This window comes from Dipteris shenzhenensis, chromosome 32, assembly GCF_047967505.1.
Source record: "Dipteris shenzhenensis isolate YYH24624 ecotype China chromosome 32, Dip_SZ_1.0, whole genome shotgun sequence".
NCBI classification, from domain to species: Eukaryota; Viridiplantae; Streptophyta; class Polypodiopsida; order Gleicheniales; family Dipteridaceae; genus Dipteris; species Dipteris shenzhenensis.
In genome coordinates, this window is record NC_141627.1 from 44,401,217 (window position 1) to 44,426,443 (window position 25,227).

At 43.0% G+C, this 25,227-nt stretch overlaps 2 protein-coding genes across 2 annotated transcripts in view; one reads left to right on the forward strand and one right to left on the reverse strand.

Moving 5' to 3' along the window:
- The first annotated feature begins 3,484 nt into the window (after nt 1-3,484).
- Nucleotides 3,485-25,227, forward strand: part of LOC147880826 (phosphatidylinositol/phosphatidylcholine transfer protein SFH3-like) — an 82,197-nt gene continuing 60,454 nt past the window's right edge. Inside the window, exons 1-4 of the mRNA XM_087370488.1 lie at nt 3,485-3,850; nt 4,216-4,628; nt 4,828-4,927; nt 21,711-21,977. Coding sequence (XP_087226614.1) covers nt 4,243-4,628; nt 4,828-4,927; nt 21,711-21,977 — 753 coding nt within the window. The 5' untranslated portion in view covers nt 3,485-3,850; nt 4,216-4,242. The remainder of the gene's footprint in view (nt 3,851-4,215; nt 4,629-4,827; nt 4,928-21,710; nt 21,978-25,227) is intronic.
- Nucleotides 11,496-20,042, reverse strand: LOC147880827 (uncharacterized). Its single transcript, XM_087370358.1, has 2 exons — nt 19,964-20,042; nt 11,496-11,998 (listed from the first exon to the last, which is right to left on the reverse strand). Exons 1-2 carry the CDS (start codon nt 20,040-20,042, stop codon nt 11,496-11,498), a joined length of 582 nt encoding a protein of 193 aa, XP_087226484.1.

Consider the following 25,227-nt stretch of genomic DNA (forward strand, 5'->3'; position numbering starts at 1 on the left):
CTTGCTCTCCCATTTGCCCTCTAACACTCGCTCGGTCGAATCTTGTCTCGCATATTTTCAACAATTTTCATGTAGTGGAGGAGTTGCTTCCTTGGTTTGCTTGTAGCAAGTGTCCATGTAGCTGGAAGAGTGGCTTCCTTGATGGCCTCTCTGCACATCCACACCTTGTGGGCATACGAGCAGCTCACCATTTGGGTCCAAAACCATGCCATTGGACATGGGCCTCGTATTGAAAATAGTGGAGACTTCATTTGTTTCCATTGACATTTCACTAGCTGCAAAGTATTGCAATAATATGAAAACCATGAGATCTCTACTGTGCATGCACGAGCCTGTTCATTTGATCTACTCAAGGCATGAAATCATCTCTCAGCACCGTCTTGGTCATGCTCTAGGAGAGTTATCTTTATGTTTGGCTGGGGCTCAGATTTCTTGGTGCTGGAGAAGTAAAACTCTTATTTGTCCAGGAAGAATGCTCCCCCTTCTTGGCCATCTGCATAAGCCACGAGCTCTAGCTTTGGGTCTTTCCCTAAGATATGTAAAAAGTCTCGACCTCGAGATGCACAAGCCATGAATATTATGGAGCATTTGGTAACATTCGACGGTATTATAGTCTATGGTGAAATGAATAAAAAATGCATCAAATGTGGACTGAAGGGATCAACAAAATCTTCTCAATGATGGAAGCTATAGGCATTCTTAGTGATTTAGTTTATTTGTGGAGCAAGCTGCAGGAAACCGAGCAACCCATACAATGTCCAGATGAAGGAGCAGCAGGTGAGAGAAAAGATGGAGAAAAATGTGTATGATGCTGAGGAAGCATTTCACCAAAACAATGCATGATGAGGAGAGAGAACCTGCTCGAAAGTTGGTATGTTTGTAAGAGGTGACAGAAGACTGAGAAGCTTGTGGGGTTCCAAATGCATTTGATGAAGGCTTTATATATAGCTTATAGTAGCTAGGTAGGCCACAATGGGCCGACCAAGGAGGGAGAGCAAGGCGATTTTTCAAGGCTATAACAATCAGTGTGTAGTTGTGGAGTAGAATCCTTAGAGAATTGCAAGCTTTGATTGAACGTAATGGGGATGATTCATTGGCTTCTACTATGTTCACCACCTTGGAGCCGACTTGATGGGGTTCTTTCTTATTTCCATGATGTATTCTTTTACATGAGCTATCTTACCTCCCAAGAGCATGCCTGCTGTTGAATGTAATTCATCTTATTGAAGTACACTTCCCCTACCTTTTTTCTCTTTTGCTCAATCTCTATTCCCAATTTCGCTCCTCATGTAGGCATGTAAGAGACTTGAGTTTTGGTCAAGTAGGCTTCTGGACATTAGCCAACAGGTGCTAGGATTGCATTCAAATAGCATAATGGTTTCCTTTCCATAATCGAAAGCTAGTTCAACTGTGGTGTGATGACACGAGGGAAATGCACGGGCTTGGATTTCCTGGTGCTGGAGAAGTAAAACTCTTATTTGTCCGTGAAGTATGCTCCCCCTTCTTGGCCACCTGCATAAGCCACAAACTCTAGTTTTGGGTCTTTCCTTAAGATACGTAAAAACTCTTGACCTTGAGATGCGCATGCCATGAATATTACACAGTTTTTGGTAACATTCGATAGTATTCTAGTCTATGTTGAAAGGAATAAAAAATGCATCAAATGTGGACCGAAGGGATCAACCAAACCTTGTTAGCGATTCAGTTTATTTGTGGAGCAAGCTGCAGGAAACCGAGCAACCCATACAATGTCAAGATGAAGGAGCAACAGGTGAGTGAAAAGGTGGATAAAAAATGTGTATGATGCTGAGGAAGCATTTTGCCAAAACAATGCGTGACGAGGAGAGAGAACCTTGCTCGAAAGTTGGTATGCAAGTTTGTAAGAGGTGAGAGAAGACCGAGGAGTACGACAGTAAGTTGAAGAAGCTTGTGGGGTTCCAAATGCATTCGATGAAGGCTTTATATATAGCATATAACTAGGTAGGCCACAATGGGCCGACCAAGGAGGGAGAGCAAGGCGATTGTTCAAGGCTGTAACAATTAGTGCGTAGCTGTGGAGTAGAATCCTTAGAGAATTGCAAGCTTTGATTGAACGTAATGGGGATAATTCATTGGCTTCTGTTGTGTTCACCACCTTGGAGCCGACTTGACGGCCACAAAATGGTTCTTTCTTATTTCCATGATGTATTCTTTTACATGAGCTATCTTACCTCCCAAGGGCATGCTTGCTGTTGAATGTAATTCATCTTGTTGAAGTACACTTCCCATACCTTTTTTCTCTTTTGCTCAATCTCTATTCCTAAATTTCACTCCTCATGTAGGCACGTAAGAGACTGTTCAAATGTGGTGTGATGACATGAGGGAAATGCCCACGGGAGGCATTTCCTGAAAGTTGAGGTCTAGGGGGCTGAAAACGACACGAGAAGAAAGCGGTGGCTCGTTGATCTTCCACACGATAGCTTGCCATTATGAGTTGATGGCGACGTGCGAGCATCTTCCAAATTGATTGTGACTCATCCAACGTGCGGATTAGATTTCTGCAACGGAATTTGATTTGATCGTACGGCCAAGGATTGTTTTCAGCCACCCTTGGACCTTAACGTATGCCATGCGTTATGTGCGTAATGTCCAAGAACAAACTTCTATGGGGTCTATTTGCATATTTTCAAGAGCTGTCATCTAATATGAAAGAGGAGGATTCTGACCCTCATTGTTAGGTTCCTCGCATTCTATCCTTGAGAGGAGGTCTATTAGGTGCTGCACTCTAGAGAAACAATTCCAGCACAACATAAGCCTCTTTAAACAAGGTGAATGATACATTTATCATTCATTAGGCCTGCTTGTGAGTAAGTGAAATGCCTAGAGAGAGCATAAAATTGGAGGCCCCAGGGTGAAAAGGAAGGAGTGCAAAGAGGAGTAAATGAGAATGGCCCAAAAGTCATACAAGGGGACCCCAAATCATCAATACTCTACAAGTGCACCAACCACAAATGAACACCTAACATAGCATAAATAATAACAATGAGTACTCAACCGTGCTTTGCATGGGCAAAGATGCATGGCCATCCTCAACCACTCCCCATCTAAAGTTGGATCTTCCCTACCTTGCATACTTGGATTGGCTTTTGAAATTTTGGCTATCTTAACCCATGGCTCTACCTTCCATCTCCTCCTTTCATTCCATTAACCTTCCATCTCCTCCTTCCTCCCAAAGTTGAACTTCGATCTCCTCCATTCCATTGACCTTTTGTCTCCTCCTCCCCCCTAAGCTTGCCTCTTCTTTCCACCTCCTCCCCACTCAAAGCCTGCCTCTTGTCTTTCCACGTCCTCCCCTCTCCAAGCCTCTATCCAAGAGCTCCCTCTTTGTGACTCCTGTGACAGGCTCTTCTCCTCCTGCCATCCGTGGTTAATAAGTTAAAGATGATTTAATTTTTCCCATCTCAAAACCACAACCTTGGCCAAGGCCTACCTTTGAAAACCTTGTTTGATTGTTTGACGGGGGACACAAGGCTGCCATGTGGCCGAGGCCCAATTTCAATTGAGCGTTTGATGATTGCACGTGTCAAGGAGCTGGCCATTCATGATTGAGGGAAGCCTGCGCACTATTTTACTTTCTGTTACGTCCAACATATCATACACACTCAGCTACCAGATTCCTTACCCATCTTTCCAAGTCCGTATTTGAATTCTAATGCAGGTTGCACCGTGCAAATTTTGTGGCCTGCTGTTATCCGCGTGGAACGTCTGCCTTGTCAAAGACTAGCACAGGAAACCAAGGAAACGTGGTGCGCATTGTGTTGCAGTTACTCGACATGAGAATGCGGCAAATATTTTATCTTCGCCGTTTCTTGTAAGTCTGATCTGCGTTTAACTCGACCACAATCTAGCCAAAGATCACGAATTCTTTCCGTCAGCGAATTAATCGCTCTGTGAATCAGTCCCTTCCATTTCTTGTCTTGATTTGCGAAACGCGCATCTTACCCTAGTCTCCCTGATTTTATTAACTCTGATCATTGCTTTGGTTTTCTTTTTTCCGTTGTATTATCTTCAGCGAGCGTTCAATAGCCACAGGACAAGATCCTCTAGTGCCAGTCTTTTTCTGATTTATTAACGCTTCGTTGGTCTAGGCTTGATCGTTGCTTCATATATTAGATCCTTGCCTTTGCCATTCTTTTGAGTTGTATAAATAAGATCTTTCCATTGCTGGATTGTAAGGTGGAAGATGTAATTCTCAGAGCAGAAATGGATGGAACTGAATTCAAATCGAATTTGGCAAGGGAGGGAGGAACACAAAATGGAGTTAAGGAATACGTTTCCCTACGGGATTGCTTGTCCAAACCGCTGGAACAGGATGAAAGCGTGGGCACAAAATCCAATACGGTTGAGAAGGAAGCGGACTTCCGGAGTAAAAAGAGCAACAGCAAAGCACCTAGTGGATTTATGGCAAAATTACGGTCATCTTTGTCAAAGAAGAGTGCTAGTAGGAGCCAAAGTCAGAGAACATCCTTACGACTAATTGAGGATGTCCGATATGCCGAGGAACAGACGGCTGTTGAGGTATTTCGGCAAGCGCTTCTTGCTGAGGATCACCTTCCAGAAAACCACGACGATTATCACAAACTCCTACGGTAATGGTGTAGGACTTCTTATGGAAACCTAGGGATGGATTTGTCAAGTGTGACCTTAGTGTATGAGGTCTTAGGAAACAAAAATTTGTGGGTAAATTTATCAGCCAAATGCGGCAATAATATGGAGTTATCAGTCACTAGACAAATTCCTGGTTTATTTGGTGGTTTTACTTCTTGTTTGGGGATGTCAATATTACAGGTTCCTACGAGCTCGTAAGTTTGACATCGAGAAGGCTAAGGAGATGTGGAATAGCATGCTGCGATGGCGACAGGAATATGGTACTGATCTAATCAAGGAGGTAAGTTAGCAGGATCTTGACAAATTCTAGACAACAATATTCAGAGTCTTTCATCAGTTGCATAGACCCAGAGATGATGCTGATTGATGAGCGATTGCAGAAGCCAGGGGCCAGAGACAAAATTGAGAAGCCAGGGGCCAGAGACAAAATTGATCTATGGGACCAAAAAAGTTAACCATTACATAAGGGCTCTAGATGGGAGTGCATATAGCATCTCCATAAGAGAGAGAGAGAGAGAGAGAGAGAGAGAGAGAGAGAGATTACTTTTGGAGACCCATGATCTACACGCTGAAACATCTGACCAGAAGCAGAAATGTAAATAATACATCTTTCTGTATATATCTAAGGAGGCTGTTCCAAGAGCAAGTGAAGGCTATCCGTCTTCTTAGCGATCATATTTCAAAATTGCTCTTCATTTTCCAGCACATCTTGCAAAGCTTGTCCTCTCTTTTGATCTCATCCATATGTATGTCCTGTCATATCTCAAATTCTTAAGATCCAACCCTTACTTTGGCTGTAAACATTGTTTTGTACGTAAGGCATCCTTCTTTAGATATCCTTGTTCTACTTTCTCTAGCATCAAATCTATCTCATCCTCAGGAAGGGCCATTTTTCCCCGTGGTATTTTTCAAAGTATAACTTGTACAAAGTGGCGTCCTAATTTCTGGCAAGTTGCTCCTATCTATCCCTCAGCTGCAATAGATGTCACAGCTCTGTAGGGACTCTCAGCCATTAATATTCAACTTTTGAGCTTCAAATAACTTAGTTATTGGGTCCAGGAAACACTCCCAAACCTTTTTTGGGAATTTGTATTTTTTAACTTCAATTTCTGGTGTAGAATCTAATATATTTTCATAACTTGTATATTGTGCAACTTGAAAATGTGTGCTGCCTAGCTTGGAAATGCGTTCTTTAAGGTTGAAGGAAGATGGGAATGGGGGAATATCCCTCTTTTGCTCTGACATGTGGCAGCATGAATTGCTGCCATGTTGATTTTGCATAAGAACTTAAGACAAGTCCTGCTTGCACATTCCTATTTCTGTCAATGGGCTCCCTAGTCATCTTGGTTTTCATTCCCATTTGAGATATGCTTATTATGCATAATTTTTTTGCACCCTCTTGTATGATATTTTTATTGCAGTAAATAGCATAGAATGGAATAGCATAGAATGGAATAGCATAGAATGGAATACTCAAAAGTGCAAGCGCAGACAAAATTTGCATTTTGGGCTAACAGCACTCCCACCCCTTTTGGAAAAAGTATCGAAAACGCAGCAACCCTCTGAATCAAGCGTGAGCTGTCTTACCTGGGACTCATATCCCCTTTGCAAGAGCGAAATCTGATGCTGTCAAGTAGGAGTCCTGCAAAAGGCAGTGATGCAGAAATACAAATTGTTGGAACAGTTACTAGTGATAGCTTGAAACTGAAGGGTTTCTTAGGGGTGCAAGAGTAGAGAAACAGAAATAAAGCAGAGACCTAAAAAAAACATGGGAGGCCTACAATTAGATAAGCTCAATTTCATTCCTTTCATGTATAAAGTGACGTTGCACCTCAATGTGCTTTGTTCGAGCATGAAATACAGGATCCTTGGACAATAAGTAGAGCTTTGATTAGCGATCAATAATGGAGTTGGATCTTTTTGAATCTGTCCAATATCCATTGAAACCGGACCATAAATCCTCAACTGGTAATCCGTAATCTGCCTTGAAAACCCTAAAATGGATTCACTCCTGGTAGAAACGCAGCGTGGATCTTCGATTTGCAGCAGATAATAGATTTTGAATTTCATATATATCAGGGATAAAAGCATCTGATAGCTTCATCTGACGGGGAGCTGCAGCAGATTTCTTCTTGGAAGCAAAACAAACTGAGAGAGGGGGAGAAAGAACAAATAACACACACACTAGGGCCTAGAAATAAGGGCTGGACCCCCCTGAAGGTCTTTATTGCAATAGAATAAACTTTGTACAACTGGTTCATAAAAGAGCATTAGGCTGAGTACAACTCTTCAATGATCTAGGAGCTGTGAGGCCCTTCTTTTATAGACTTGGGCTAGCAAAAAGCTAGGCCCGCCTTTAATAGCTACTTTTTACAAAAATAGACTTTCTTGCTTTTTGCCCACCGTGGGGCCACTTTTTAAGCCTTTTCTAGAATCCCGTGGGGCCTTCTTTAATGGCTCCATCTCCTTGGTGTTTTTTGGCCTTGTGGGACTTGCCGTTTAGCACTTGCTCCATCATTTGCGTGCTCTTTTGCACTTTTTCAAGTCCTACAAAACACCAATACTTTAACCCATCAAAGGTTAGTGAAATGCATGCATTTCTCATTCTTTGACTAATCCTAGTCCCTTGTGGGCGTCCTCTTTAACCAATGCAAAGCAAAATCAAAAACAATTAAACTTATTCTAGTTAACCAAAGTCAACTTTCTTTGACCGTAGTCAATCTGATAAAGACTTCTCTTTATTTCTTGGGAGAAATACCAATTGGTGACATCCCCTCCGCTTCTAATCAGTTGTCCTCAACTAAAAAGCTTCTTGATACAGCTGTAAAACTTGAGGATACCTCCTCTCTTAGCATCAATTGTCTAATAGTTATGGTACTTGGCAAGTTACCTGCAAATAAACTTGCCTTTGGGTGCTTTTCTTCTCTGTGCGATACGCAGTCTGTTCTTGTTGGAGGATCTCCTCCATCTCTTCCACCTTAGGTGGCTCTTGGAATCTGGTAACTTCTGATTGTTGACTTCGATCTTGTGGCATTCTCTGCTCCTTTTGGCCGATTGGTCTTCCAGGGCACTAGGCAGCCACACGCCCCTCTTTCTGCATCTAAAACACTTGCTTTCCGTACGAGATTCTTGTTTTTCTTTGGCATTTCTTGCTCTTTAAGAGCACTGGGCAGCCATAGGCCCTTCTTTCTCTTGGCGTTTCCTGCCCTTTAAGAGCACTGGACAGCCATACGCCCTTCTTTTCTTTGCAAATTCAGACTTTTTTTTTCCCCTTGGCAAATCCATACCCTTGTTTCTTGTGGAGTTGATAGCTTTGCCTTTCACAAGCCCTGACTCTTGCCATTTATGCTGGTGTGGAAGGAAAGTGTTCCAAAACTGTCGTAAGGCTCTAATAATAGAAATCCATCAGTTTTTCCATACTTTGCTTATCATCTTCCTTGCAGATAACCTCAATAGTTCCGTAATAAGACGGTCTGCTTCTTCCAAGGGCTCCGTATTCCCCTCGACTTCTTTGGCTACAACCCACCTTTAATTCCCAAATAAGAGAAAGAAACTTTTGGCCAATGATCATTGTAGTGCATCAGGCTCTAAAGACTTCTCATTTATGAGTAGTGTTTCCTTGAAACAAATTCAAGAAAACAATCCACTATTCTCCTTGCATTGCCATAAAAGGATTAGATCTTCATAAGGCAAACTTTATCAACATAAAAGAGATACTTAGCCTTATATATTTCTCGGAGCTTTTCTTTGTCTTCTTTTCTTGAGAAACCCCTTGAGTCTTCTCTCATGGAGTGATTTGCAGATATACTGTTACTGTTTCCAAGTAGTGTGAACCTCTTCTTGGGATTGCTTTGGAAATAACTATTTTGAAATAGATTCCATTCACTGCACAAGTGCTCCCAATTCTCAAGGTCTTCTTCCTACCAAGCACTTACTGTGCTGGTTACATATAAGTGTGGAGGGTTCTCAAACTTTCCAAAAGGACATATATTTGACAGATGAACTGTAAAACTGTGTCATGAAGGAGGAGAGAGAGAGAGGGAGGGGTAGAGGGAGAGGAAGAGAAAGAGAAGAGGGTGAGGGGAAGAGAGATAGAGAGACATTGGAAGAGAGAGAGTGTAGGCAGTGCGTAGGAGGAAGGATATGATTAGATATTACATCAAAGGTCCCCTTGTACATGAGAGGATGGTACTTATATAGTACCTCCTTAGCCCTTTAGACCCCTCTGTCTTGCAAACACCCCAAATACTAATTATCCTAACCCCACTAAATGGACCCACTTTAGGTTCGATTGAGTATGCTGGTGCTTTCTAAGTTAGGAATGTAGTTTTGCCTCTTTGTAGGAAGCGGTACATAAGTGTAAAGGGTCCATTTAGCTTTTCATGTTTTAAATATGAGAGAGAGAGAGAGAGAGAGAGAGAGAGAGAGAGAGAGAGAGATTATTCCTGTTTTTTGGAAGATTTTGTTCCTTGACTTGCTTTTTTATTTTTGCTTAGTAACCTTCTTCCTTTCTTCTTTATTTCTTGTTTTCTCTCTCTCTCTCTCTCTCAAAATAAATAAATAAAATAAAATAAAAATAATAAATTTATTTGGACGTATTTTAGTAAGCACTGGGTTTTCCCAAGAGACTCAGTGGGTCTTTAGAAATCTAGTATGGCTGCTTATGCTTGGGCACTGATGACGACATAAGTGTTGCTTTGCTTGCTAAGTATGTCTTCCTTTTGTTTTTCATTAAAGTTTTTGTTTACCTCTATTTTTTCTTCTCTTTCGTTTTCTCTTTTATGTTCTGTGTAGATTTTTGGTCCTTAGAACAACAAAAAGTCTAAATTTGTATGATTGGACATATTCTAGTCTTACAAAGGTGTGCATATCTAATCAAACCAAGTGTGTGTACTGTCTTTGCTTTCTTGAAATAGACAAAGAGAAATAACACACTTCTTTTCCTTTTATTGTAGTACAAGGATTAGATCTCAATCTTAATAAACATGAAAGAAAATACTTAGCTTTAGATGTTCAGCAACATCTCTGAAACCACTCGTCCAATGACAAGCCGGCATACTTTGGTTTCTTAGCACTTCCGCTGAGGATCATTGAAGGAAAACATAAGATCTTGCATGATTGACCATTGAACACTTTGGATCTATATCCCATAGCATGAAGAAAAAGTTTATCCTTGGCTGACGATTGCCTTGTATATGTGAAACCAGCCTCAAGGGTGGTAAAAACACTAACCAAACAAAAGCCTTCACAATAGAATATTCAGCAAACACTCCATAGACAGATAGGGGGAGCTAGAGCGCTCCTGCTCAAAATACAAAGACATAGACTGGCCCTAAAGCCTTGGCGCCCCTTTTGGTATTTCTTTATTAATTGAAGAGTGCCACAAGGAGATCACATAGTGAGTACCAACCCACTCGCATTCAATGCTCTTCCCTCACTTAGTAGGCATTAGTATCACAACACATTAGCCCTGCGGGGCTCTGCTATCACACCCATGTGACCATAGGCATCCATACTAAGTGCAAACACCTGCATTTAACGTAGGAGCCCTTATTTACAGCCCAAGCAAGGCCACACGCTCCCCAATCAATCACAAGTGTTCATTGATCCACTGGGATACCCAAACAATGGGTGAAAGCATAACTGAGCTGCCCCTGGTGCTCATAAGCACAAACAATATCTTCAAGCATACCTTGTGATCACCTTGCCAAGCAAGTCTCTTCAAAAACCAGCTCAATGCTCATTGGCCAACATGACCCCCAAGCATAACCTCTGTGTGCATTCCTCTTACCAGGCATATACTATGCTGGTCATTGCTTTGCTCACTCCCGGGTAGTTGGCATTTATTGCTGCCCAACCATGAGTACATAGCCCGAGGCAACGGCCACCCTATCACCCTTGAGCAATCTGTACTCGAGGCTGCAAATGCTCTGTACCACAGACCGTACATGGTTGCACCAGCAGCACGTGGATCTCCGTACAAAGGCACCTGCTTGTACTGTCGTACCTGGCCGTACAGCTCATTAATGAATAGAGTCCGCCATCCGTACAAGTCCAGCGTAGTCAGGTCGTATAGGCTTGGTGCAACGCCCGTACTGTGTGTGTGGAACAGTTCGTACTATCGTACGGCTCAACAGCCAAGGCTAAACCACAATAGCAACAGCTATTGGTGCCCGTGCAGCCATGAAGCCTTCTTCCACTACCTTGTATACGACATACGGTCTCTCACAACCATCTACTAGCCAGCCTCCTCTTGTTGACGGCGCAACCCTTCATGTGATTTTGCCCCGTGCCATTTTTCTATTCCTAGGGGGCTGCATGGGCTTGCCACGTGGCAGCCCATGCCTTGGGTTGCCCCTAAGGGCCTTCATTTGCCCCTAGGCCCCCCTCCAATGGGGCCTTTTTTAAGTATGACCAACTCTTATTCTAAGGCTCTTTGGGCCCCTCTTGGCCCTAGACCTTGCATCTGCCCCCAAGGCACAATTTTCTAGTGGGAAACTTGCACACTCTCATCCCGTGACCTCGCCACTTGATTTCGGCCACAAGCGAGTATCAAAACTCAGGCCCTCGTGACATACCCCTCTCTTGAAACATGGCAAGCGACCTCAATTGCATCTGGATGTTACAAGGATATGCAGTAACTGAAATACAAGTGAATATACCATCATGAAAGCATGTAATACCATGGAAAACAGCATATGTGATTGTTCAGATACTAGGATAGCAATCCATATAAACTGCAAAATCCCACTCATAGTGACTAGTACACTGATCATAGAAGTCCCAAGGCAGATATACTGTCAGCAAGTAGTACCTTGGGTTAAACAAACAATGTCACCAAGCAACCTCTAGATATTTGAGCCTGTTTGTAACAGAGACAGAGGTACTACCCCTCTCTTGAGCATTAGGCAATGCTCCAGATCTATGCTCACAGCTGAGCCTGAAGGAGCCACAACCAAAGTCGGCTCAAGCTGAAAAGCATCTAGATAGAGCTGTAATAACTGAGGTGTATCTGCCAGATCACCCTTTTCCAACCACTTTGCATGTAATGGAGAATAATTTCTGAATTTTACCAAGTAGCGGCGGGAAACTCTACCTCTAATCTTTCTTTCCTTATGTGCCAAAATCTGCTCTGGAACTAGGATCTCATCCAATTCCTCAACCTCTAGTTGCATCTCATCAGGCATATCCTCTGGCACATCACCCTTGAAAGGTTTAAAGAGACTCACATGGAAAGTATTGTGAATCCTCAATTGATCCGGTAGCTTCAACTTGTAAGCTACATTACTTAGCTTCTTTGAAACCTGAAAAGGCCCATCATATCTCATGCTGAGTTTGGGAAACAACCGGTCTTTGTGTCACCACAATGTAAATATCCTAAGTCAAAGTACAGTTGACCATTTATTTGATCATAATTAAAGAGTTTTATATGTGGTAATTATGGTCAAAGAGTTATTTTAATGGTCAAAGGATTGACTACGGTCAAAGATACTTGACTCTAGTCAAGTAAACCTGACTTCGGTCAAGGAGACTTGGTTTATTACCAAGAGGGTTAACTGCGGTTAACCAGAGAACTACAGAGCTGACTACGGTCAGAGAGTGTTGACTTCGGTCAACAAGACTTGGCATGCGCCAAGAGGGTTAACCCTGGTTAACCAAGATGTGCCAACTTCGATTGGAGAGACTTGGCTATAATTAAGGCGCCTCGACCCTTGGTCAAAGCTCCTTAATTATAATCAAGAGTGTTGACTCCGGTCAACCAGAGAATAAATATATATTTTTATATTTGTTAGGTGTGCACATGTGTTCAGTGGGGACGCCCACCGTGACTAGAATTAGTCCACAGTGTGTTATTTGCATGCAAAGCGCTAACAATTAATGGGTGCCATGGTGGTGCGCTTTAATTAATTGTTGCAGGTACTAGGAAGAGTTATTTTTCCTAAGCGTTACGGGAGCCTGACAAGCATCTAGGAGGCGGTTCGTGTGACCAAGTGCTTTGAAGACTCCAGAATGGCCCTTAGTGGCATGTAATAGGACTTAGTCTAGATTTTAGACAAGTTGCATGTTGCCAATTTGAAATGAGCTTGAAGCTCTTGTAATAAAGGGGATTTTTCACGTTTAAAAAAAAAGAGTACCAGACAGCTCTACGCTGAACTTTTGTAACAGATTCTCTTCAAGTAATAAAATACCTTCGGGGGGGTCCAGCCCGACATGTTGTCCTGGGCCCTATTGTCTTTGTAGAGAGAGGGAGAGAGGGAGAGCGAAAGGGGAAGTGTGCTTGCTGTCTTTTACGGAGGAGATTCGTAGTGAATCAAAGAGAAATTGTTGTCCGTAACAAAGCGTGTGGGATTTCGTCTGATTTTATTGGTATCAGAGCGCAGCTTCGTAGCTTTCTGAAGCTATGACGGTCTGAGAAGATGCCTGCAGCCAAAGGGAAAATTACTGATGCACATGCCTGTGGTGCTTGGGAATTTGCTCAAAAGGAAGGAACAAGATGGCGGCCTGTTCAAAGCTGGGATAAGCAAAGATTTGCAGCCGCTGGTACAACGTCAACAAGATGGGGGACATAGATGCAGCTGTGGAGTTATTCGTTGGCAGAATTGAATTGAAGGCGGAATCAGTATCACCTAAAGAAATTATGCCGCTTCTATCATTTGTTTGTTAGTTTGGGGGAAGAAGAACAAAGAGACCAGCGGAAATCAGAATTGAGGCAGAATTCCAGAATTGCCCAGAATTGCATCGCTCCTGTTATACCCGCTTGTAATTGGGGATTCGGAGGTAATAAAAGATAGGTGGGCTGTTGTGTGCTACGGCCTGTGATAGGCAGGAGTGTGAAGCCTCACGAAAGAGACCAGCAGCCGTGTGAACGTCAAAGAAGCTCTTTATGCCCAAAGAGAATTCCGTAACGCTCAAATTACCCAAGGATTTGGAGCTTGTCCTCAAAGACTAAGGCGCAGCTGTTTTGACTCAGAAGAGCATAGAAAGAGGCGTAAAGATTCCTGTGAATAGCCTTGAGCAAGAGTATGCTGATTGTGACGGAAATTCCTGCGTAGAGAGAAGAAATCTCATGTTACGTTGACGGCGCAGGACACGTGGCGCTGACGTGGCAGGCCTAACAGACAGATGACGTGGCAGCCAGCAGGTCCAGCTGACGTGGCAACCACACGTGCGAGGTGACGTGGCAGCCTAGTGGCATGCATGTGCAGGTGCTGACGTGGCAGTACATGTGGCAGCCAGCTCAGCAGATGACGTGGCAAGACACGTGGCAGGCTGATGTGGCTAACCAGTGGTTAAGTTTAACTCTGGTTAGTTAACCCTTGTCAGAGGTCTAGCTAACTTCACCCAACCAGACTAGTTTGGTCACTGTAACCAGACTGTGACTAGTCCAGTTAGTCTAGTTGCAGACTAACCAGACTAGAACCAGTCAGTCTGGTTAGAGTAACTAGCCAGTTACTCCATCTGGTTGCTGTTCTTTAAAAAAAAAAAAAGAAAAATAAAAGGACAGCTGCAGAGACTATTTCTGCTAGCAGATTTCACCTGCCTGTCAGACTTCTACTGTCAGAAAAGCAGTAGAAAAGCAGAGAATCCGAGATTTGCATAAGTAAAGAAATGCATGCCTTTGAGCAGTGAAAAAGGGGAAAACAGATGGATCAATCACCTATCCAGTGGGATTCACAAGATAGGGATGTACATCCAAGACAGAGAAGTGTGCCGCAAACTCAACAAGAATTTGAACAGATGGTACGCACTCGTATACAAGAGATGGAAAATCTCAAAAGGATCCAAGGGCTCAGCATTTGTTTCAAGCAGAAGCTATGCCTAATGTAGTATATGACGTGCCAATGCTAGAGGCACACTCTCGTGTACAGCCTGAGAAAGAGAGATCTCATAGGGGACGGTCCCATAGCAAAAAGAGATCGAGGCATCATCACCGATCTCCTAGTCCATCACCGTCTACCTCGAGTTCGACTTCTGTGTCTTCTTCTTCCTTATCAGATAAACCATCCAGGAAAAGAAGGAAACACAAGAAGTCTAGGAAGAGAAAGTCTTCCAAAGAGACCAAGGAATTTAAAGAGGGAGGAAAATCTGTCAAGTTTATGACCTACAATGGACAGTATGGTCATACAGACAAAGCATTGCAGTTCATGAGGCAGTTTGATGCTGCATTCGGTACAGAAAAATTTTCAGAATCCTCCAAGTTAAGAATGGTCAGTTTGCACTTGACAGCAACAGCTAGTGCATGGTGGAGTGCACAGACTACAGATGGGTCAGCCCCAAGGAAGTGGAAGGACTTCAAGAAAGCCTTCTACGAGCAGTTTATGCCTAAACAGTTCAGAGACCATGTTCTTTAAGATTGGGACAGCTTGCATATGGATGCAGGAGATACAGTGGATGTGTACAACCAAAAGTTTTGGGATGCTTATTTACAGGTTGCACCTTTCAAAAAGATCTCCAAAGGGACCCAAATGAGAAAGTACAGAGCAGGTCTCACTCCAAAAATTCAGGCAGTAGTGAATGCTTTGGGGGCAAAGAACATTCAAGACCTTATGCATTCAGCTTCAGTAGCTAGTCTTGTGCCGTTACAAGATCCATCTACGGTGCCATCCTTGCATGCAGGACGTGCTGATAAAAAGAAAACTGATTTTTCAAAATCAGAAAAGAAAGAGTACCCCAAGGCTGAAAAGAAAGGGTTTCAGCCTCAGAAGTTGAGGGGTACTCAGTTTTCAAAGACTTATAAGGGCAAATCTCTATTCACCCCTGAACAGATAGCGGAATTCCGTAGAGATGGGAAATGCTTCAGGTGCGGCAAAGAGGGGCATGTGGCTGCCCAGTGCCCAGAAAAGCCTTCAACTTCGAAGGGAAAAGAGGCAGAGAAGCCACGAGGTCCGCAAAAGCCAATGGCGGGGGGAATTCCTGACATACTGGGTCATGCTTCAAAACCAGAAGAACGAGAATTGCTGCTATCATGGGGCAAAGTTAGAGACCAGCAAGCGCTAATTTTATTTGATCCAGGGGCTACTGATAATTTCATATCAGAGGATCTAGCCGTGAGGCTGGGAATAAAGACGGAGGAGTTGGGCAGGGCTTTGGATGCCGATCAGATGTTCTGTGGGAATCCTGTGCCAGTTACTCCCTTGATAGGGAAGCTCCGTCTTCATGTTCAGAGTTATGTGGATCAGGAAGACTTCTTCATTTCTCCACTGAAACATCATGATGTAGTCTTGGGAATGCCTTGGTTTCATCGCAAGGCAGTGAAGTTGACTCTTCCTGAAAGAGTGCTGGAGTTTGTGCATAGGGGAAAAAATCAACGTTTAGTTGCCAGGAATAAAGGGGACACTATCCCCATTGTATTTGATGTTACATGTGGTAAAGCAATAAAGTCTGCAATTTCTGCGTACATGGTTTTTGTAAAAGAAAAAGAGAATGATATGCATGCTGAAATAAATGATGCAGACAAAGATAAGTTTCAATTTCTTGTAAACTTTAAAGATTGCTTTTTTGATGCTTTGCCAGGGGAGTTACCCCCAGAGAGACCAGAAGATCATCAGATAGAGTTAATGCCTGGTAGTGAGTCACCAAACAGACCACCTTATAGGGTCAGTGCGACTCAGAGAGAGGAGATTATGGCTCAGGTACAGGATTTGCTGTCTAAAGGGTTGATTCAGCCTAGCTCGTCTCCTTTTTGTTCCCCTGTACTGTTAGTACAGAAGAAAGATGGTTCATTCCGTATGTGCGTCGATTATCGCGCACTGAACAAAATGACCATCAAGAATAGATTCCCTATTCCGCGCATTGATGATGTCCTGGATCAGTTAAATGGAGCTTCAGTTTTCAGCAGGATAGACTTAAAGAGTGGCTATCACCAAGTGAGGATACAGCCTCAGGATGTGCACAAGACAGCATTCCGCACTACATTCGGGTTGTATGAATACTTGTAATGCCTTTTGGGTTGACAAATGCTCCAGCCACATTCAATAGAATGATGGATCGCATCTTCCGAAAGTACAGGCATTTTACGGGTACTTTCTTTGATGATATCTTAGTCTTTTCTAAGACAGAAGAAGAGCACAGAGAACATCTTGCTATAGTGTTTCAAGAGCTGAGAAATCATCAGCTCTACGCAAACAGCAAGAAAAGTGAATTCTTCTTGGAAGAAATCCACTATCTGGGGCATATAATATCCAAGAATGGGATACAAATGGATCCAGCGAAGATCCGTGCCATTCAGGAATGGCCAGAGCTGAAAACTGTGCATGAAGTTCGAAGTTTCCTAGGCCTGTGTTCTTACTACAGAAGGTTTATCAGACATTTTGCTGATATCGCAGCTCCATTACATGACCTTACTAAGAAAAATGCAGCCTTCACATGGGGAATATCACAGAAGAAAGCATTTAATACACTCAAGGAGAAGTTGACTACAGAGCCTATTCTTGTAGTCCCGGATCTTTATCAATCTTTTGATGTTGATTGCGACGCTTGTGGAGAATGTGTTGGGGCTGCATTGCATCAGAATGGCCATGTAGTAGCCTATGAAAGCAGGAGACTTCGGGATGCAGAAAGATATCTAGGAATCTATGAGAAAGAGTTATTGGCTGTAATTCATGCCATCCATACATGGAAGCACTATCTTTTGGGTGCAGATTTTACTGTTAAGACAGATCACCAAAGTCTGAGATACTTTTTGACTCAGACGAAGCTTTCCGAGAAGCATATGAAATGGGCAAACATGCTGTCAATGTATCATTTCCAGATTGTCCATACCCCAGGAATTCGGAACAGAGTGGCAGATGCCTTATCCCGGAGACCCCAGGTCAATAACGTGACTATTGCTTATCACCAGGACCTGGAAGGCATGAGGGAGCAATATGCTCGTGATTCAGATTTTGGTGAAATTTTACAGCAAATGCAAGAGGGGCAATCCACCAGTCACTATTCCCTGAAAGATGGGTATCTAATGAAAGATGATTGCCTATGCATCACCCAGGAGATGAGGAAAAAGATTTTGGAGGAATGCCATGCACCTCCCTATGCTGGACATAGAGGAATTACAGCAACAACTCTAGCACTAGAGAGGTATTTCTTTTGGCCAGGGATACGGAAAGATATACATTAGTTTGTTACTGAATGCCTTACGTGTCAGAAAGTGAAGTATGATAGACGGAAGGCACCTGGCCTACTTATGCCTCTTCCCGTGCCTCAGGCACCATGGGAAAGTATTACAATGGACTTTATTTTTGATTTGCCAAGATCAAAGTCAGGGAATGATGGAATTTGGACTATCATTGATAGATTCAGCATGCAAGCTCATTTCATTCCGGTTCGCAAAACCATAAAGGCATATCATATGGCTAAGCTTTTCATGGCACAAATTTTTAAACATCATGGTATGCCTAAGTCCATTGTTAGTGATCGAGATCCCAGAATGACCAGTCTATTCTGGAGAGCTTTATTTGATAACATGGGGACGAATCTGAATTTTTCTTCTTCTTTCCATCCCCAGACAGATGGTCAAAGTGAAGTAGCAAATTCTACAGTTTTGGATATGCTGAAATGCTACGTGGGTGACCAAAGTTCAGACTGGGAAAAGTACCTACCGTTAGTAGAGTTTGCTTACAATAATACAGTACATAGCTCTACAGGGAAAGCCCCTTTTGAGGTCATATATGGCAAGGTGATTTTGCCGCCTATATTGAGGACCAAAGATGAAATATTTGCAGCTGATCAGTTTGTGAGAGACCTCTAGACAGCTTACAGCCAAGTTCGGACAGCAATTGAAAGGTCTCAAGAGAAACATAAAAGAGCTGCAAATAAGCATAGGAGACAGTTAGATCTCAAGGAAGGGGATTGGGTACTTTTGAGGTTTGAAAAAGCTAGGCTCCGCAAGTTTAAAGGCAAACAGAAAGTGTATGCAAAGTTATCTCCCAGATATTATGGCCCTTTCAGGGTTACAGAAAGAATAAATGAGGTTGCATACAGATTAGCATTGCCAGAGCATTGGAGGATTCACAATGCATTCCATGTGAGTCTTCTAAAGAAATTCCAGGGATCAGAGCCTACAGAACCAGTATCAGACGATCCACCAGAAGTGGATGAGCTGGAGGAAGTCCTTCAGCCAGAGCAAATTGTGTACCATACTGTACGTAAAGGCTTTCAGGGTAAGGAGTTTTACAGGTATCTTGTAAAATTCAAGAATTATACGGCATTAGATGCCAAGTGGATGGACGAAGACATGTTATCCGACCATCCACAGCTTTTGGATGTTTACAAGGAAGCTTTTCAGTTGAGGTCAACTAAATAGAAGCCGAGGGGATGTCACCACAATGTAAATATCCAAAGGCAAAGTACAGTTGACCATTTATTTGATCATAATTAAAGAGTTTTATATGTGTTAATTATGGTCAAAGAGTTATTTTAATGGTCAAAGGATTGACTACGGTCAAAGATACTTGACTCTAGTCAAGTAAATCTGATTCGGTCAAGGAGACTTGGTTTATTACCAAGAGGGTTAACTGCGGTTAACCAGAGAACTACAGAGCTGACTACGGTCAGAGAGTGTTGACTTCGGTCAACAAGACTTGGCATGCGCCAAGAGGGTTAACCTCGGTTAACCAAGATGTGCCAACTTCGGTTGGAGAGACTTGGCTATAATTAAGGCGCCTCGACCCTTGGTCAAAGCTCCTTAATTATAATCAAGAGTGTTGACTCCGGTCAACCAGAGAATAAATATATATTTTTATATTTGTTAGGTGTGCACATGTGTTTAGTGGGGACGCCCACCGTGACTAGAATTAGTCCACAGTGTGTTATTTGCATGCAAAGCGCTAACAATTAATGGGTGCCATGGTGGTGCGCTTTAATTAATTGTTGCAGGTACTAGGAAGAGTTATTTTTCCTAAGCGTTACGGGAGCTCGACAAGCATCTAGGAGGCGGTTCGTGTGACCAAGTGCTTTAAAGACTCCAGAATGGCCCTTAGTGGCATGTAATAGGACTTAGTCTAGATTTTAGACAAGTTGCATGTTGCCAATTTGAAATGAGCTTGAAGCTCTTGTAATAAAGGGGATTTTTCACGTTTTAAAAAAAAGAGTACCAGACAGCTCTACGCTGAACTTTTGTAACAGATTCTCTTCAAGTAATAAAATACCTTCGGGGGGGTCCAGCCCGACATGTTGTCCTGGGCCCTATTGTCTTTGTAGAGAGAGGGAGAGCAAAAGGGGAAGTGTGCTTGCTGTCTTTTACGGAGGAGATTCGTAGTGAATCAAAGAGAAATTGTTGTCCGTAACAAATCGTGTGGGATTTCGTCTGATTTTACTTTGCCCCTTTTCTTTTTCAGCCTTGCCTCTTCAAAGCGCAAAAGAACCCAATCACCTTTATTAAATATCAATTCACGACACATCCATGCTTTCAACGTACCTATCAGCTTCAAAAACCTTATCCTTTGTATGCAAGATAGGTGGAACTTTCTTGCCTCCTTCTACTATTTCAAAAGGAGCTTTCCCAGTGGAAGTATGCACAATATTGTTGTAAGCAAATTCTACCAAGGGTAGAAATTGCTCTCATTGTGTCTTATGCTCAGACACAAAACATTTCAGCAAATCAAGAGCAGTCAAATTAGCCTCTTCGGACTGCCCATCTGATTGAGGATGAAAAGAAGATGAAAATCTCAATGTAGTGCCCATATTTTCAAAAAGCCCTCTCCAAAAGAGACTCGTCATGCGTGGATCTTTGTACTTACGATAGACTGAGGCATCCCATGATATTTGAAAATGTTCTGCATGAACAACTTTGCCATATGATCCACTGTAATTTTCTTCCTTACTGGGCCATTCTTTGGCAAAACAAGCTCAAAAGATAATGTGCATTTTCCCTCCCGCATGCTTTCACCAGAGCCCACAATTCCTAGATGGTCCTACATACCAGATGTCACAATTCTAGGGTGTTACTTAAATGCACCATTTATTTCTCTCTTGGAGTATGTTTTTTAATTCCATTTGCCCCTTGGCAATTTCACCTTTTGGTGCACCTAGGCCCTTGACCTCAGAACCATCTAGTCCGTGCCATCACCAAGGACCTTGACACTAATTCCTTTAACCATGTACATGAAGCACGATAAAATATAATACAAAAGTCAGTCCTCCCAAAAGCAAAATGTCCACCGACCCTTCATAGGTCATGCTATCTCAACTAGAGCATAACATTTACCGTGATAAGGTTTTTCTTGCTGCCTATCGAGGCCAAGCATCAGGCTGTATTTTTTCTCCCACCACTGAATTGGCAGGCCTATGTGAGGAGCCACTAGTATAGTGTCCTCTACCAGCAATACCTTTAATTAGCCTTGTCCTAGTAGAGTTTCCCTGACAAATTGGTTCAAAAGTGGACTTCTTGCAGCCAGATCCTTTAGGAATCGCCTCATAAATATCCTACTCCTTGCAAGAGCCTTGCCGCAAACTGTCATGACGTTCTTGATATCCACTGCTATGCCTCCCCACCTACTTGGAGAACCCCATGAGACTTCGAAGACACATTTTTAAGGCAATGCTTTTGGCTATTCACAAATTTCAGTAGCTTTTGTTTCTCCTTTCTCAGTAGTGAGAATGTTCTGTGACACTTCAGAGCTTTGTGATCATCACTGTGGCTTGCCTGCAAGTTTAGGGCTTAGGGTTTCTTATATTAGATGCTAAGAATTACGGGCCACTGTGTTGGGAATGAGCCAGGAGGCGGTGATGGGGCAGTTTTAACGATCTGTTAACAATCAATATGCTCACCTTCGAAACTTGATATGAACTGTATGTAAATTTTATACGAACCTTCTAATTTCTGGGAAATTGATGATCTCTAAATTGTACGTTCAAGCAGTTGTTTGTGAATGTAATTCATCTTAGAGGATTGCAGTGTGCATTCATCGAATGCCTGATTGAATGACCGAGGCATTGTGTTGATAGTAAGCATTTTTATCATATACTTTTAATCGTTGCCTGGGTGTCTGTCATGTTCCTTTCTTTAGTTCTGCCTTCAGCCTGGTTAATCTCGTAAACTAATTATGCTATTTTGAAATCCAATGCAGAATTTCACTCTTGAAGAAATTGATGAGGTAAAGAATTGCTATCCTCAAGGTCACCATGGTGTTGATAAATATGGGAGGCCTATATATATTGAGAGAATTGGGAAATTGGATCCTCAAAGACTGGTAAAAGTGACTACCATTGACAGATATCTGAAGTATCATGTATTGGAGTTTGAACGAACTCTGAATAAAAAGTTTCCAGCTTGCTCCATTGCAGCACGAAAACATGTGGATTCTACTCTTACAATCTTGGATGTTGCTGGAGTGGTAGGTGCTCCTTATTAATGCATTGACCTCTTTTTGGGGGGTTTATTAGAAGATCTCTTGAACAGTTTTGGGGCTTAGAAATCTGTAGGTTAGCTTTTGTGGCATGCACTTTCTGGAATTAAAGGTGGGAGTTCTCTGAAGAATTTCTTAGTGCACAGATTTCCAATTCCAATTTTCGTTAATGGTATGGTCCACAAGGTTTTTGTTTTCTGAATGTTTTTTGTCATGGGAAAATTGTTCCTACAAAGAAGAGTCCTGTCTCTAATTCTGCGCATCTTTTTGTCTCACCGTTCTTCCCTGTGTGTAAAGTATGGAGTTTGCAGAAATGCTGTGCTGACTTGACAAGCTATGCGATTATAGGATAAAACAGTTTACACAGATACCTCAGCCCTTATCAACTATTTTTTTTGTTTTCATTAGCAGAGAACTGCAAAAACTTCCTTTTGTCAAATGTCATGCATTGGTCACTCAGCCTCACAATGGCTGCACTTGCCGGGTCATGAAATCAGGACACAACTGCAAACGAGTTCTGCCCCAATTTAGTCAACTGCAAAGGAGGTCATCCTGTTCTTGAGCAGCTATATAAAGCTTGGCTGATCTGCAGACAGCAGGAAGGGACCCTTATAAGGTGTATCCAATGTTGTCTTCTTCCTAGAGGGAAAGTTTGGGTTGCTGTCAGTCTAGCCTTGCCTTAGAGTAGTCACATTAACGTTAGTCTTGGCCCCACGTTGATTGTATTTGTGGTCTTTGTTTTTGCATGTGCAGAGTGCACAAAACACCCACACAGTGTTGATTTGTTTCCGCTTTGTCAGTAAGGAGTAGTATTCTATTGTGATTGCGAAAACAAATATTTCTGTAGTTTGAGCTCAAAACGACTATAATTATTAGAAAATTTAAGTATGATCCAACTGTTGTGTTTATCCTCACCATTTGTCTATCATTTGTCTAAAAGTTCTTAGTATCTAACTGTATGGTTTTCAGATGTTATTTTTAGTGTTTCTTTTTATTTCAATAAAAATGATCCCATTTAGGTTGTTGGAAGCATTCTACCATATGAGGACATTTTTTCTATAATTCTACTTGGCGCAATGTAGTCTTGAGAGGCACCAATATACTCACCATCTAAAATAGGCAGTCAAAAACTAAGAAACTATACAAAAATAGTGAAATTTTAGTTTCTATTAATGTCGATTGGGAGGGTATGATGGTTCCAGATTGCTTGTGGATTTCATTGGAGAGTCCTCGCTTCATTATTTTTGGCTACCACACTTACTTTTTCATTTCATCTTGATTACTTCTCCCTAGCGATAGGGTCTGTACCATCGTCAGAAGTTTGATCATGATTGCAAAGATATCATCGGCCAACACTAGTGTTAAGGGTGCTTCTCTCTTTGCAAAGCCAGTGATTACATTCAAGTGACTTAGTAGATATGAACATTAGTGGTGTTCCGCAACAACACATTTAGTATCCTTTAAAATTGGCATTTCTCACTCCGTGGACACATGGTTTCACACTAATCCTGTTAGAGGATGGCATCACATAGTGAGAGATGGCTTTATTGTGGGTGTGCCCGCCCGGAGAGGATAGGATAGGTAGAGGCCTGGTTAGGCTAGCTATGCAGGCTGGTAGGGCTGAGTTTGGAGCCCAAATCGGGCCCCAACCAGGGCAGGTTACCTGACCTGATTGGTCGGTCAAACCTGACCTAATCCGACCCAACTAGGGTAGGTCAGCCGACCCGCTGGTCGGGTCAGGGCTGACCTGCTGGTAGGCCCTATGGCCAGCCCTGCTGGCCGACCAGGCTGGCTGGTGGCTCCACCTTTCTCCATGCAATTGGGCTCATATTGGGTTTTCCCTTGGAGTGTTCTCTCTTTCTTGACCAGCCCCTTTGGCTGTGATTGTATCCCTCAATCTATATATAGTTGCTATTGCGTATCTCTTCTCTCTCTCTCTCTCTCATGCTTTCGCACACTATGCCTCCCACCTCCTAACGGAGCTATAATATCTCCTGACCAAGGTTGTGGATGAGGCGATCCTGCTCTATCTAGTAGTGACCCTGCATCGGACAAGTGCCACTATCGCTCCCATCGGCCGTGGAGAGAGAGAGAGAGAGAGAGAGAGAGAGATGTATTAACGTCCGCTGGAGGCCTCGCGGCCGTATGGGACAAAGTACACAAAAAGATGACTTATACAAGCCTCAAAGGGTGCTATAGGGCCCTTGCTGAGTACTAATCTAATCTATGCTGCTCTACTGAGCTCATAACAAACTCACAATCAATTAAATACAAACTGAATAAAATCAGTCTCGGAGCTGAGACTCAGAAACTGAAGCCCGGTACAGTGGTGTGTGTGTGGTGAGCTGTGAAGATATCTCAGATCTGCGTGTGTCGGGCTGTCTCACGGTGTGGCGGGGACGTGGCCTTCTTAATATTTGAACCCTTTGGGTTATGTCTAGAGTGACTCCTCGTCTCTGTTGGTTCCCCCTGAGGAAAGTTGGGATAGGTCCGACCTCAAGAGAGTGTGCTCTGGGCGCTCTCTATCTCGCGTGGTCTTTGCGTCCCTCCCTTGGCGATACCATGGCGGCTCTCTCTGCTGGTCCAGGCTGCCCTCATATTAGCTAACTCCTCCTCCTCTACTCCGCTGTGTCCTGGAGTTGACTCAAATGTATGATAGTCTGCGACACGTCGCTGTGCCCGGTCAACCTCTATATCCTGTGGCCTAGCCGCCTCCTGTTGCTCTTTGATCTGTCGTAATAGTGTCTCCCTATGCCGTCGCATCTCCATCAGATAGAGCCCAATGCAAACTTGTTCATGGAAATGGATGAGTCGTGAAATGGGCCAGAGTTGCTCCCCTCCAAATAGAGACAATGGTAGCGTCCTCGGATCTCATAGTAGGTTGGGCAAGCACAAAGAAAGTGCTCCTCCATCTCAACTCCTCCATCTCAACTGGCCTCAATGTGCATAGCATGTAGATCCATTGCTCTCTGGGCATACCTGCTTCTCTCCTTGCCTCATTCCTCAGCTGATGGGATGAAAACCGCATCTGCCCAATGGCAATCCTCCGTGCATGTGAGACTCCTGTATCCTCGAGATATTGGGGTCTGATGATGAATCCTTCCTCCGATACCCCCTCAGGAAGTGGTCCCACCACTAGGGCCAGGCTTAAGGCCACCCCTATGTCCCATTAGGCCCACAATGGCACCGCCTCTGCCAGCTGCCCAAATAGTGCTAATTGATGAGGCAATCCGCATCC

Bases quoted from the DNA above. Each gene is read 5' to 3' on its own strand.
- LOC147880827 (XM_087370358.1), bottom strand. From the start codon at position 20,042: ATGTGTCGTGAATTGATATTTAATAAAGGTGATTGGGTTCTTTTGCGC. The intron at 11,999-19,963 runs GCAAAGTAAAAT...GGTGACACAAAG, and splicing joins AAGGCTGAAAAAGAAAAGGG to ACCGGTTGTTTCCCAAACTC.